Source organism: Prunus avium, chromosome 8, assembly GCF_965620075.1.
Source record: "Prunus avium chromosome 8, drPruAviu1.hap1.1, whole genome shotgun sequence".
Lineage (NCBI taxonomy): Eukaryota > Viridiplantae > Streptophyta > Magnoliopsida > Rosales > Rosaceae > Prunus > Prunus avium.
The window spans coordinates 38,187,231-38,202,969 of record NC_142291.1 but is presented as its reverse complement, the minus strand read 5'-3'; the positions used below and the strand labels follow the sequence as shown (position 1 = coordinate 38,202,969).

Genomic DNA, 15,739 nt, shown 5'->3' with positions numbered 1-15,739 from the left:
TTAAGCATTAGGAACCCATTAAGCATAGAAGAACAATTTAAACAACCAAGCATGTATCTAATCCCTGTTGTCGAATGTCCATACATACTCTTCCTATTCATAGTTCAATTCGAATTAAAGTATGGTGTCTACTCTTAATTCAAACCAAGATAGCTAACATGCAAGCCTAAATGGTGATCAATCATTCAAACTAGCATATTAACTTGTAAGCATAATGAATAAGAACAAAAATCATAATTGAAACTTGGAAACTAATCAAACTTGAAACTAAAGAAAAGAATTTACATAACAATGAAAATTAAAGTAGAACTTGGAAAGACTTAAAGGAAAATTTCAGCACAAAGATCTCATTATAACAATTGAAAACTAGAAAGAGAAACTAAGAGAATTTGAGGGAGAGAAGGGAAGGGAGCTCTAGAGAAGTGTTTGAGAGCTCCCCCCCCTTGGGGTGTGTTTACAAGCTTGGGAAACCTCACTATATATAGGCCTAAGGAAGCTGAAAATCTGAATTAAGTATGGCTAATGCATACAACACTTGTTTTATAAAATCTGAAATGGTTGATGCACTTCACTAATGCATACAACACTTCCATTATAAAATCTGAAATGGTTGATGCACTTCACTAATAAATCCCACCAGCAGCCCTAGCTCATCTTCATGTCACCATGACCAAGCTTCCAACCAGAAATAATAGCTCATCCTGAGGTCAGCATGACCAGCAACTTCAAGGGCTTACGAATTGGGCTTCCCTTAAGCAAATTAAGACTTTAAGCACTCAAACTTGAATTTCAGAATGTCTTCTTTCCAGCCATATATCATTTGGGCCAATCCAAGGTCGGAGGAGGAAGTTAAGGCCAAAACAAATTGCTAACTCATTTTGCGCGCTGATAAAATCCATCCTGAGCATGGCTCTGTGTTTGCTAGGTAACAGACTCCATATTTATCCAATGGGGCTGAATTTTGGATATGTTATATTACACACCCATTGGAACAACTTTCATGAAGAATGTGGCCTCATCCGAGCTATGTAGGTTGCTGAAACAAAGCTTGCAATATGACCTACGAAACTGAGCTGGCAGGGGACTGTAGCCAAAATTGAGTTTGTCTTTAAGCTCTTCATCCATTCATCCAAATTAGGCCCTAACATGCATGGATTGCATCATTTACTATCCAAAGCCCTCATTATTACCTAAAGCTCAATGAACTGAAAGATAAACACAAAAAGGATTAAAAGCACAAGTTTAACTCAAAAACATAACCAAATCATAAGCTAGAAGGGTACAAAATGATATGTAAATATGCACCGATCAAATACCCCCAAACCTAGATTTTGCTAGTCCTCGAGCAAAACAAAAGGAAAACAAAGATAAAAACAAACAAGAAGTTAACTAGACCACTTTCGTAGGTAACTCGATTGCATTGAGCATATGCAACAAGCCTTTAAACCTCTAGGCATCCCTAGTAGGAGGAGTTGTGTCTCCTGAGGGTTTAACAGTTACGATACCCACAAACGTTTTTCTAACTCTACAAAACAAAATGGTTAGAAAACTTATTAGATTTGTTAGTTCTTAAGCAAAACCAAAACCAAAAACAAACATAAAAATAAAAACAAAACACAAAACACAAAAAAAACAAAATCAAAATAAAAACTCAAAACAATCTTTCCGAACATTTTGTGAAGAGAAATGACTCATGCACATGACTTAAACGTTTTGACAATAAAAGCTCAATTTTAGACATTATTCACAAAGCGGCAAAGTTCAAAACATAATATGCTCAAAGTGTAGTAGTGTGATAGCCAAATGCAACAAATTCCCCAATCTTAGTTTCCACACAATTTCAAAAATCATACCAAGCACAAAATGCAACTTCAAATCTCACCAAAGTTGTCCTCTCACAAATGAATCACTCGGAAGAGGGCTATAATGCAACACTCAGTTATAAACATGAGATTAGAGTTAAACCATAAAGACTTAACTCGAAATAGAAAGATGAAGAACTTGCATTAATATGATCTCAAGAAGGATGCCAAACACTTAAAAGTAGAAAAATGAATGCAATTCAACCACATGACATTTAAGATCAATTTAGGTCTTTAACATAGGTTGTAATGGGGCCAAGGGTGTAAGGTGAGTAAGAAATGAAAGGTATGGATAAAACAAAGTCCAAGGAATTCAAAATATAAGAGCATAAAACAATTGTTTACAAGACTTCGAATCATCACAATGAGAATTTATTTTTCTTTTACATGATCAAAACTCCTTATACCTTCATTTACATTGATTCACTCCTTTCCTGAACAACCACCAATTTATTTTGAAGGCCCAAAAATGAAACCCAAAAATGAAATTTCATTCAACCACCACTTAATTACAACTTTTCTCTTTTCTTTCACCAATTGTGTGAATTTTTTTTTTCTTTTTCGAAATGTAACACCCATTCCCAAACTTAGTATGAAAAACATATCCGAATTAGAGCTCATGAATTCCTTAGAAAGGTAAATATTTGTTTTTCAGGCTAAGGCGAGGAAATATAATTGGTTAAATGAAAGAAAAGGTTTACATGTAGGCTCAAAATGGTAAACAATGGAAAATCATGCTTAAGCATGCATAAGGTTAGCTTGAAAGGCACAAACGATCCAAAGAGGGCCTTAATATCATTTCTTAAATGTCATGAAATCGAATTGCAAAAGAATGAATGACTTTTAAGTATTCAACCAAATCAATGAATAATGAGATCAAATAACAACTTTGATGACAAGAAAATAAGAGTATGTGTATAACACTCATGAAATGAAGCACAAGGCTCAAAAGCTCACATTTATGGTTATATAAGTCTAATTTATGCTTGATACAATTCTTTGGGTCATGCAAATCCTTTAATTGGAGAATTATGAAACAAATGGCAAGTGCAAAGAAGGTTTCGAACATATCATGCTAGAACGATGCCAAATTAATCAATTAATTAATTAATTTTTTTTACAATAAAAATTTACAAGGAAAAAAAAATAAAAATAAAATAAAATTCAATTTTCATTTAAGTCATGCAAACATTTATCACAATCTCATCAAATGTGTTCGGAAAGTGAATAAAATCAAAATCAAAATCAAAATCAAAATAAAAGCAAGACTTAACAAAATAAAATAAAAATAAAAACAAGCAAATAAAAAAATAAAAAAATAAATTAAGGAAAAACCAAATTTACATGCTAAACTCCAATACCCCCAAACCTAGAAATGAACATTGTCCTCAATGTTTAAAATTTAGGCACAAGCAATGTCAAACATAACAATTGAAGGTATTAAAGCAAATAAATAAATAAATAAAACAAAAAACAAATATAAAATAAAATAAAATAATTACAAAATAAAAATTACAAAACAAACAAACAAATAAAAAGAAATGAAACAGTAAAACAGTCGAAACAAAAAGCCCTAAACAGACAGTCTTACGCAAACCAAAACCCAAACAATTAAAAGCCCAACCCAAAAGAAAGTTAACCCACCTTGAAACCTAAACAACGGTGAAAACCCGACCCACAATAAAATCCGAAGCCCAGACGTTTATTTTTTATTTTTTATTTTTATTTTTTTTTATAAATAAAATGAAACTTGAATTGGGAGCGCGAAGGCGGGATTTCTGAAAAGAAAATGTGTGGTCCCTGATGCCTTGGTTCCTGGGAAGTCACGGGTGAAAGGGGCGAGGGACGTGTCGCCGCGCAGAAGCAGCTGTCACATCCCCCAAGCCAGAATTATTGGCTTCTTGGGTGAAGCGGGACGACTTTTTCACTAGAAGGTGGTGAAAGGTGAAAATGCAATTAAGGGGGGTTGGGAAACGGGTGCGGCGACATATAGAGATAAGCCGTAAGGGCCGCACAGAACTCAGAACCACAGCGGCTAGGGTTTAGCAGACTAAGTCTATAAAAGGTAAAAAGAAAGGGTAAAAAAAAACACAAACTCAGAAACACACAAAAGAGAAAAGAAAGAAAGAAGAAAAGAGAGTGAGAAATCAAATGGCCTCTAACTACCCATTTTCGTTGGATCTCAACCTAGCTCCACCAACTCAGACACGAGGCCAAGCAGCGGCACCAGTATGGATGCCCTACTTTGCTTCCGCACGGGGGCCTGTGACAGTAACTGACTCAATACTCCTGGACAACGATGTTGCCATTGGAGTGGCTAGAAATTTAGTGACCCCTAAAGATATACGTGTTCTGGGGACAAGGGATGACAACCGGGTCGTGAGCGATGCCCTGGCACTGAGCGTGCAGAGTACGGCAACAGTCGCAAGTTTGGGTCATCGCCTACTTGCGAAGTCCCATGAGGTAGAGGTGCTGAAAGGTCAGTTGGCGGCGGAGCGAAGTATGGTTGAGGAGTGTCAGACTGCTATAAAAAGCTTGAAAAGGGAGAGGTCAAGGATAGTGGAGGTGAATCGACACCAGCTAGAAGTATTGCGGGATGAGAATAAAAACCTATCAAAAATGGTAGAGTTGTACTCTCGCGACATGCGAAAACAGCTGGAGGACCTAGACCGACCGGGTAAACGCAAACAAGCAGATCGCGAGAGTAGTTACGCTCAAGCTAAGATTGCGATCTTTGGGAGCTCAAGTGATGAGCCCCAAGAAGCTGTGCGTGAAGCCCAGGAAGAGGACAGCCAGAGGGCCAAACTCAAAGCTCCAATGGTCGAGACACCGAGCACTGTGAAGAAATGACTTCTACTGCATTATTGATGTTTTTATTTTAATTTATTTTATTTTTTTGGTTGTTTTTGTCTTTATTTTGTTTTGGAAATAAAAGAGTAAATTTTCAGAAGGAAAAAGAAAACGGAAAAGAAAGCACACTTTCCAAACTTAAATCAAACGAAGACGACAAACGGAAATGGAAGCACAGTTCCCTAACTAAAATAAAATAAAGATGATAGCCGAAAGGGAAAGGCAAAAACACAAAGCTCTAGAAAATGAAAGTAACGGGCAAAACAATAAAACACCAGAAAACACGGAAAAAAAAAAGTAAAGTGAAAGTAAAGGTGCTCCCCCTTGAAGCGATTAGGTCGAGCATGCCCGGGAAATCCGAAATGGTGTTGGCACCTTCATTAGCATATGTCTATTTAAAGCACGCCTCTACAAGCGGATGATACCCAGCATTTCTTCCTGCAAACTCAAGGAAAAACATCAAAAAATCCAGAAACAAAAAAATGGCATCCTCATGCATTCACCTTGATGATCTCGACCTTGAGCTGTCCCTTGCACCACCGAATGCCCAGACAAGGGCTCCTCCAACTCCTGTCTTCCCAAACTCCACATATCATCACGGCACGGCCTCAAACTTTGCTGAGATAATACCAAACTTTTCTGAGGCAATGCCGAACAGAGCAGCGCTGCTGGGAGGCATGATTGGCAGCAAGCTCACACCGACAGATCATCTGCATGTGGCACAGAGGTCTGACAAGACAGCGGTGGAGGAGTCCCACAATTTAACTGTGCTCCACGCGGTCTCGGCTACCAATTTGGGCATGCGATTACTGGCGAGGACACGGGAGTGTGCCGCAATGAGCGAGGAAATAGCTTCCTTGAAGGCTATGGTGGCGGACTTGCAGAAGCGGCTCTACTGTGCCAATCAGCACGTGGAAGCACTGCAGAGGAAAAATGAGGACCATGTGGAGCTGCTGCAGATTCTACAAGTGCGAGAAAATAGAGGCAAGCCATGATGATGATGGAGATGAAGAAGATGAAGAAGATGATGATGAAGAAGATGATGATGTTGTTATTTTGTTTTTTTGTTTTTTTGTTTTTGTTATTTTGTTTTTTTTGTTTTTTTTGTTTTTAATGCAATGTTTGAAATAAAAATGTGTTTTAACACTCAGAAATAAACTAACTAACCATACCACGTAAATAAATAAATAAACTAACATAACAACACAAAAACAGAAACAAAATAAAAACAAAGACTCAACAGAAAAGAAAACAAAGAAAATAAAAAAAACTTAATTTAAAAAACACAATATACAAGCAACTCACGGATGACCAGTTAAGGGCCTCAGAAAACACAGCCAGGGGATCCGGGAAGGTTGGAGGGGTCACAATGGTCCCGCTTAAAACCCAAACTTCTTAGACACCGAAGGTGTCGCCTATAGAACTCCTAGACACTGTATTGACGGAAGTGCTCACTGGAGTTACCATAAGTCAGCTCATATGAAAAATCTTTTTAAAATTTTTAAGATAAGAAACAAAAACAAATTAAGATAAAATGGAACAACAAACCATAAACGAAAATGAACTAAGTACTCTAAACAAATTCAAACAAACAACATAAATTGTTGTACTAAAAGAAACAAACCAAGAAACCAAAGAAAAAAAAAACAAACAGCACTTGCTATCACCCGTTTATCACCATTTGGACAGATTCGTTTCTATGTTTTTCAGCTTCGACCTCTGTTCAGTTTTTAGGCTATAACTTTCCATCCGTAAGTCCAAATTTTACGTTCTTTAAATAGTTGGATTCAGCATAGAAAAACAAAGAACTCAACGCGGACCAAAAGGCAAAAACAACTACGAAAATAAACAGAATTCAAAGAAGAGAAAGGATTGAAATGCTCCCCCTTGAAGCGATTAGGTCGAGCATGGATGCACTTGGAGGTCGCGACTTCTCCCATTGCTCCACACTTCCCATTCTTATGATTGAGGTTGCCATCTCTCTCCATTTTTATTAAGCTATCATAAATTGCTAAAACAAACACACAAACTTGAAATGGAATTAAAAGGATTAGGAAATAAAAACTAAAATGAAAAGGAAAATCAACACACATCCAATTCCATGCTTCAAAGCAACAAGCACCAATGGGTTGTGTAAGCTGGGACTTAAACCCAGTTCTCTTGCTTGTTGGGCAATTGTCCTTTTCTGTTGGACTACAAACACAACTTGTCCATTAACGTCATTAACTTTAAAACTTGAAATTGTCTAGAAAAACATGAAAATGAAAAATAAAAATAAAACAAGTAGGGAAAAGAAATAGAACCAAACTATGTTGCCAATCCCCGGCAACGGCGCCAAAAACTTGTTGCGTAGATACAGCTGCACCAAAATGGATTCAGCTGCATCCTCAACTTGTGATACTCGCAAGTGCACGAGCCGTTCGGTAGTATAGCGTATGTAAGTGCGAGGTCGATCCCACGAGGATTGGTGATTGAATGACTCAATTCATTTTCCCTACACAAAACAGAAATGAAAAATAAGGGAAATAAATAAAACAAGGAAGAAAGAAAATAACTAACTCAAGCAGATAAGTTCCCAAGTTCAATTAGATTAACGGATTGATTCTAGCTAATGTATGATTAAGCCATGGTGTGTGGTCATAACCTTGTGTTCCTAATTCCCTAATTTGATCATTTGTTGTCTAACCTAAAATTAAGCATTAGGAACCCATTAAGCATAGAAGAACAATTTAAACAACCAAGCATGTATCTAATCCCTGTTGTCGAATGTCCATACATACTCTTCCTATTCATAGTTCAATTCGAATTAAAGTATGGTGTCTACTCTTAATTCAAACCAAGATAGCTAACATGCAAGCCTAAATGGTGATCAATCATTCAAACTAGCATATTAACTTGTAAGCATAATGAATAAGAACAAAAATCATAATTGAAACTTGGAAACTAATCAAACTTGAAACTAAAGAAAAGAATTTACATAACAATGAAAATTAAAGTAGAACTTGGAAAGACTTAAAGGAAAATTTCAGCACAAAGATCTCATTATAACAATTGAAAACTAGAAAGAGAAACTAAGAGAATTTGAGGGAGAGAAGGGAAGGGAGCTCTAGAGAAGTGTTTGAGAGCTCCCCCCCCTTGGGGTGTGTTTACAAGCTTGGGAAACCTCACTATATATAGGCCTAAGGAAGCTGAAAATCTGAATTAAGTATGGCTAATGCATACAACACTTGTTTTATAAAATCTGAAATGGTTGATGCACTTCACTAATGCATACAACACTTCCATTATAAAATCTGAAATGGTTGATGCACTTCACTAATAAATCCCACCAGCAGCCCTAGCTCATCTTCATGTCACCATGACCAAGCTTCCAACCAGAAATAATAGCTCATCCTGAGGTCAGCATGACCAGCAACTTCAAGGGCTTACGAATTGGGCTTCCCTTAAGCAAATTAAGACTTTAAGCACTCAAACTTGAATTTCAGAATGTCTTCTTTCCAGCCATATATCATTTGGGCCAATCCAAGGTCGGAGGAGGAAGTTAAGGCCAAAACAAATTGCTAACTCATTTTGCGCGCTGATAAAATCCATCCTGAGCATGGCTCTGTGTTTGCTAGGTAACAGACTCCATATTTATCCAATGGGGCTGAATTTTGGATATGTTATATTACACACCCATTGGAACAACTTTCATGAAGAATGTGGCCTCATCCGAGCTATGTAGGTTGCTGAAACAAAGCTTGCAATATGACCTACGAAACTGAGCTGGCAGGGGACTGTAGCCAAAATTGAGTTTGTCTTTAAGCTCTTCATCCATTCATCCAAATTAGGCCCTAACATGCATGGATTGCATCATTTACTATCCAAAGCCCTCATTATTACCTAAAGCTCAATGAACTGAAAGATAAACACAAAAAGGATTAAAAGCACAAGTTTAACTCAAAAACATAACCAAATCATAAGCTAGAAGGGTACAAAATGATATGTAAATATGCACCGATCAGTTATATTCATGGTTTTGTTCTCTTGACCAATGTGAAATGCATTCAATTTATGTCAATTTTTCTTCAAGATTTTTGTTTTGATGTAAGAGTTATCTTTTGAAAGTTATTTTTTAAAAAATATATAAAAATCAATGCTAAAATACAAGAGGCAATTTGGTAAACACAATGAATCTGTTTATTGTTTGTCCAATATGCTTTACATATGATATAACTAGAGTTTCTCACATATCATGAAAGAATTTGTAAGTCTTGACATCTTCCACAATGAACTTGACTGCACCAATGCAACCCAACACTGCAACAATGGAGAACCAAGCCACCACGGCAAAGTTAAGAAGCAGCAAAGAAAGGTACATTTTGGTATTTTGGGGCCGTCTTCTAGCTTTTAGATATGCCAGAGCAGGGAACACAAAATCCAGTGGTGTGAACCCAATTGCTCCACAGATTGACACAAAATCTCCAAAGAAAGGCATGGCTGCTGCAACAAGAGTAATGAGAACCATATACATGGACGTAAAAACAAGACGAATTAGATTGTTTCTGGATGTGAAGTGATTGGTAGTTTTGTGAGACAATAGTCTTTCATCAAAGTAGGCATATGTTGGCCTGCAATATATCTAACACAAGGAAATACAAATACACTATCAGAAGATAATTCCAAGGGATTTAAAAAACTATTGACTCTTATTTTCTTTTGAAGTATGGGAAGGAATTGAAGGGTACCTGAAAACATCCTGAGATCTGTACAACAGCAAAAAGATTGGCCATGACAATAGTCCATTGGGGAACAGTTAGGGAAGACAAGATGTAAGGCTGGACTTGTGAACCAAAAGCCCAGTAGCCAGTGAAGGCCAATTGCCAGTAGCTCAACACAATGACAGCATATGCTGTTGATACACCTTTATACATGTTCTTCTTTGCAGGTTCTCTCACAGTATTCTGGTATCAAAAACAAAATGACCCAAATTTAACAACTTGGTTACTATTGACTCTCAAAGTTTCAAACTTCAAATTGGTAAAGAAATATATATAGATGTATAAATGACCTGTATCTCTGGAAGCATGGCATCTCCAAAGGAAAAGGCAATTGCCCCAAGAGCATTAAAGGCTCTAAAGGCTTTAGAAGATGAGCTTCCATCCAATCTGTAACTGACTGATTTCCTGTCAATCTTTTTCCCTATAAGCAAGAAGAAAGAAAATAGCTCAAATTTCACAGAAGCCAAACTTGACAGATTAGTAAGATGTGCAGGATGAGGAGGATACCGTTATAAATAGTGACACCAATGGTTGTGCCAGCAAAGCCAATGGTGCTGAAAGTGCACAAGGCATTTACCCATCTCAAGGAATGAATATCAGGGAGCTGAGACAGCAAGAGCTCAAAGGCCCCAAAGAAAATAATAAAATGCTGCAGGGTTAAGCCACCATCCTTGTCATAATATTTGTAAACAGCCTGCAACAAAAGATAGCAAAATACATATACAATTATTCCTTCTCAAGTCTCAACCTACAAAGACCAAAGGCAATATGAGATTGATGAGTTTAGTCAGAGGAACCAACCTTAAGGCTGCTTCCAGCTGCAATATGAATGGCAATATTATTGCCTACAGAGGCTACCTGTTGAAAAAATGCAATTGACCAATAACCCCAGAACCCTTCAAGATGATTACATAAAAATAAGTGTATATGAAGTATTCAACATGGAATTATTTGTAAAGTAAAACTCAGAAAAGCAAATTGAAAGATGAAAAGTTAGAATAAGTGGTACCAAAAATGCTCTGAGCTAAGTGGCGATAGGTGACATGTTTCTTCCCATCCCAATTCCACAGAGATGCAATGAGAAAGCTAGAATAACAAGTGGCTAGTGTTGCAGCCACCAAACTGCTTACCCCTATTATAAAAAGTTAATTAAAACAGCAAATCAATCACTTAATAATAATATTTGATATAATTGGAGCATTAGAAAATGATAAAAGTTAATTACCGAGAGGCCAACCGAGAGAAGCGAGAGCAAAAGGCAGGGGAGCATAAGCGGCCGGTGTGGCAATCGTGGTGGCCATGTGGAAAGCAGCGTGCTTCCACGTCCCTTTGCCTTGTTTTGCTGCTTCTTCTTCTACTACTACTACTGGTCTTTCTACTTCCACTTCTGCTGTTGAATTTGGTAGTGCTGGTTGTGACATTTTCTTCTCTTTTTTCTTTCTGTTTTCGATGCCTTCGGATAAGAGTTCAATGCTTCAAGAGTTCATGCGTTTGAGTTAGCTAAATGCCTCATAGCTAGCTAGCTACTTTTGACTTTTACTTGTTGAGGTGGTGGAATGTGGACGCTGGAAGATTAGGATCTTTGGGATTAATAGTACTATAGAATCTTTGAAAAATATTAATATAACAATGACGGTTGGTTGGGTACCCTCACTCATTTAAGACTTGTTTTGTTTATTTTTTACTACAAGAGATAGTCTAAATTATACAGGAGGGAGGTTTCTCATACACACATAACTAAGATGCTAAGACTCTTTTCAACAGTACTTGTTGTTTTGTTTCTTTGTTATTCGTTAGTATGGTTTTTTTTTATACAAACTATAGTCTAAACTAGAAGGGGAGAAGAGTTTCTCTCACACACATTACTAAGTTGCATCGGGGTTCAAATTTGAGACTAGTTAAAGTTCTTTTCTATTGTTCATACAAAAAAAAAGATCATTTTCCGTTAAGCTAGACGACATTGGCATTATTATTAGTATGGTTAGTTTTGCTTTTCAATTTAATATATTATTAACACTCTAAAATAGTTATCATATATTTTTTTTCTAAATGAAATTCTTATAAGAGAGTTGTTATTGGAAACTAACAGACTTCCAATGAAACCCAAGGCCCAATCCTAAGTAAAACCCAGGCCCAATTTTCTTTTTACACTTTCTACTCCTCGAATTTCTCCTCCTCTCTCTCTGAAAGACGCAGAGTTTTAACCAAGCAATGGTTCTGGGAGGACAATGCTTGGCTCCTGATTTATCAGGAGCCATTCCTCCTCAATCATGACGTGGGCTTCTTAAAAAACCAACACGTGTTCTCTTTTTTTTTTTTCCAACCTTTTGGCTGGTTTTAACTGCAACCTCCCAAAGGCACCGCCACCCTGTTCGAATCCACCCTTATCACCCAACAAACATCAAAACGCAAGTAGCAAGTAAAAAGAGTCCTTACAACCCAAACCCAGAATATGAAGCCATAACCACCCGCCCCTTGGCCCATCTCTACCATTGAATTATATGCTGCAGACCAATAGAATTTAGAATGGGGAAAAGGCAAAAGCCGAAATGAGTAGAGTCGAATCTTACCCTTTTCCCCATTCCTCATTTTCGTGCAAAATTTTGATGACCAGGAAAACATGTTAGGGCTCACTGCTTTCACACCCCCACCAATCCCATCATCTTCTTTGATTTCAACCACAAGCTCCCTATCAATTCCCTCACAAACCCTCCTCAATTCCTCTTCTTTACATCTCAAACCCCAAACCCAAATACCAAGAAAACCCAAAAAATTTGTAGTATTTGCAAACAACCCCAGTGGCAAGGAGAGGGAAGAAGAGAAAGACAAAGAAGAAGAAATTGGATTCGGCGGTGGTGATGATGATTTGAGAGAGAATCAACGGCCGTTATTCGGCAACATCAGATGGGGTGATCTGCTACTGGACCCAGATCCTAACAACATCTTGGCCGTCGGATTGACGGGGCTGCTGACATGGGCAAGCGTGCAGGTGCTATGGCAGCTGGTGTTCATCGCGTTGGCTATACTTGTTGCTGCTGTTAAGTATTCTTTCATAGCTGCTGTTCTTCTTTTCATTCTCATTGCCCTTCTTTAAGTGAGGCCGACCCTTCTTCCTAATTTGACCCTAAACTTTTGGTACAAATTCTTTTTTGTTGGTCAAAGAGAGGGCTTCGCATTTTCTAGATGGGTTATAAGAAGACGAAAGAAAAAGGCCAAGGATCAGAAGCAGAGATTGCAAGATTGAAGAGGGTGAGGGCGGAGTCGGTTAGAGATCTTGGAATATTGCTCATAATAGATGGATTACAGATTCAACAACCCACATATATGAGATGATGAACAATAAAAAAAAGATAAAGTGAGAGGTTTTTGGAGAGGGCGAGGTTGGTGATGAGGGTGAATTCGGAACAGGGGCGGGGGTGCCTTTGGGGAGGCTGCAGTTAAAACCAGGCAAAAGGTTGGGGGAAGAGGAAATAGGGAAAAGAAAAAAAAAACAGACACGTGTTGGTTTTTTAAGAAGCCCACTTCATGGTTGAGGAGGAATACATCAGGAGCCAAGCATTGTCCGTTCTGGGATGAGTTCGTCGATCGATCCGTACAGCCTGTACGTGCCGATGTGGAAGACGCGGAATCTGTACGTTACTTTCTTTATTTTTCTTATTTTCTGTTTGTCTTCCCAGAAAATCAAAGAAAAACGAGTGGCATTGCGTAGTTCTTAATTGTGTGTTTTCATTTCGAAGTCTTTGGTTTTCAACAAACGCTCTCTACAAGTAAGAGCGAGTAAAATTTTGAATTAGGCACAGTGGACTGGACGCTTTAGTTTCTTTCTTGGCTCCAGTCTTCCAATGCATGACAACCCTAATCTTCAATTGTCTGGTTGATTTTGTATTCTTATGTTTTTAACAACCAGATTATTCTATCCAAATTTGAATTTTACTTCTTTTAAAAACCTTGCAAACAAAGAATTAATTTCTCTGAATTTTATTTATTTGACTGTTACTTAACTATTTATGATAATTCTGATGGGAAATGGGTTCTCAAAGTCACTGGTACTAATTACTTTCCTTTTCCTACTGTGTATTAACTCATCTGGGTAATCCTAGATGGCTGAGATTATTATTGATTTAACTTCATGAACAAGACAGTAATTGAGTACTTCTGTTTAACCCTATTCATTGTTTAGGAACTCCAATAAACTTTTGTTTGTTAAAAATTGAGTTGAATTACCAGTTTTGTTTAGAAAGGCATAGGAAACATGCGGCCTATAATGTTAAGTATTCTCAGTTTTATACTGTCAATGCGCTTTCTAGTGACAGATTAAGTGAGCCTTTATAATGTTATAATGTTATATTTTGTAATTCTATCATATTCCGGTGAATGCTTTGCTCATTTATACTTGTTGTGCTTGTTAACAGTATCAAGTATGAATATATATGTTTGGTGTTATAATTTAGAGTTCCGTTGTATATACATTAAACCTTGCCCTTTCATGCCAAATAGTTTCCAAATTGAATTTGAGAATGCCATTCCTTTTTCTTCTGTCTTCCTTTTGTTTTACTTTACTTTGGCTGAGATTATTACTGATTATTATTAGTTATGTGGTACTTCTGTGTAACCCTTGTCATTGTCTAGGAACTTCAATAAACTTAGGATTGAGTTGAATTACCGCAGTTTAGAAAGGCATATGAAACAAGCAGCCTGTAATGTTAAGTGCTCTCAGTTTTTTACTATAGATGCTCTTTCTAGTGACAGATTAAGAGAACATGCGAGCTTCTTTCTTATGATGTTATATTTTGATCAATAAAGTAATTATATCATCTTCTATTGAACCTTTTGCCTATTTATACTACTTGTGCTTTGCCGCGGGATTATGAATTTGACTTGGTTTTTTCAACATGCGCACTTCTACTTAACTTACTGAGATGTTGCAAAGAAATGCTTTGCACTTCATATTTGTTGCGAATTTTGTGAAGGAATTAGTTTATGGCTATTTGTGTTTAAAAATTAATTGTTACTGGAGGAAGCATAATGCATGGATTTAGTAAGGCCTTTTTTTGTTTTTTGTTTTTTTGGGGGGTTGGGGGGGCGGGCGAGGTGTGTGTTAAGATGTTTTATCTTCCACATATCTTTTCCTTAGAGAACAAGGATTTGTGCGAGGTTTCAGGTGCACAATTTCTTTTGGTTTACATGTTCCATTTTCTACTGTCATAAAACTTCTGTGGTTGAGTTTGGTGATCACTCTGTTGGCATGCATCAATTTTTCCTTGTTTGTACCCTTTATTGGATAATAATCAAATTGGTTCTCTTTGGTATGTAGCTTATTTAAGTGTTAATATTTTCTATCAGAATTGTTGGGACATTTTTTTTCTTTAGGAACTACCTATGTGCAGAAATACACTTTTCAACCATTTGTTTGACTTGGATGCTAAATTCCTTAGCCCCTGTTTTTTAGATTACAAAAATCTGTTAGTCACCTAATCCATTTCAAACTGTCTTGTTTTTTCGTCACTGTTTAGCACATCGAGTGATACTCAAATTATTTTATATAAGAAAACTTCTTTGAACATAATACACTAGCCAGTGAAGGGACCCTTTCATACCTAATTGTGCCCAAATTGAATTTGAGAATGCTATTACTTGGAATCTGGGGATTTTTCATGGTGAAATTGACTGGTGGTTTTTTGAGAAAGAAGTGTTCCCTCAGAGTAGGCATATGTAGGCCTGCAATATCTAACACAAGGAAATACAAATGCAGCATTAGAAGATAATTCCAAGTTGTGATAAATGGGTCATTGGGGATTTAAGAAACTATTGATTTGTTTTTTGTTTTTATGTTTAAAGGTACGTGAAAGAATTGAAGGGTACCTGAAAACATCCTGAGATCTGTGTCACAGAAAAAGGATTGGCCATAACTCTAGTCCACTGGGCAACAGTCAGGAAGACAAAACTGAAGGCTGGACTTGTGAACCAGAAGCCCCGGTAGCCAGTGGAGGCCAACTGCCAGTAGCTCAACACAACGACAGCATATGCTGCAGATATTCAGCTCTGTAAAGTCGTCCGACGCAAAATTCTTCCTAAATGCAAAATAATGTAAAAGTGATTTGAGCCATAGGATGTGATTCTAATTACGTGTCTTATTCTTATCAAAAGCTTAGGCAAGGTTAGGCAAAAATAGTGATTAGGAGAGGATTCGAGTATGTGATGGGGTTGTAGACAAGAGTATGGTCAAATTATTGAATAATAAATTTGGAAATGTAAAATTCATTAAAA

General features: G+C 37.1%; 2 protein-coding genes across 2 annotated transcripts; one reads left to right on the top strand and one right to left on the bottom strand.

Moving 5' to 3' along the window:
- Positions 1-8,370: 8,370 nt before the first annotated feature.
- On the bottom strand, positions 8,371-11,286 carry LOC110748616 (GABA transporter 1-like). Its single transcript, XM_021948574.2, has 7 exons — positions 10,698-11,286; positions 10,482-10,604; positions 10,274-10,368; positions 9,980-10,166; positions 9,763-9,893; positions 9,440-9,655; positions 8,371-9,333 (listed from the first exon to the last, which is right to left on the bottom strand). Exons 1-7 carry the CDS (start codon positions 10,891-10,893, stop codon positions 8,938-8,940), a joined length of 1,344 nt encoding a protein of 447 aa, XP_021804266.1. The 5' UTR covers positions 10,894-11,286; the 3' UTR covers positions 8,371-8,937.
- A 488-nt stretch (positions 11,287-11,774) lies between these two features.
- Positions 11,775-15,739, top strand: LOC110763435 (uncharacterized). Its single transcript, XM_088246139.1, has 2 exons — positions 11,775-13,103; positions 15,311-15,739. Exon 1 carries the CDS (start codon positions 12,093-12,095, stop codon positions 12,564-12,566), a length of 474 nt encoding a protein of 157 aa, XP_088102265.1. The 5' UTR covers positions 11,775-12,092; the 3' UTR covers positions 12,567-13,103; positions 15,311-15,739.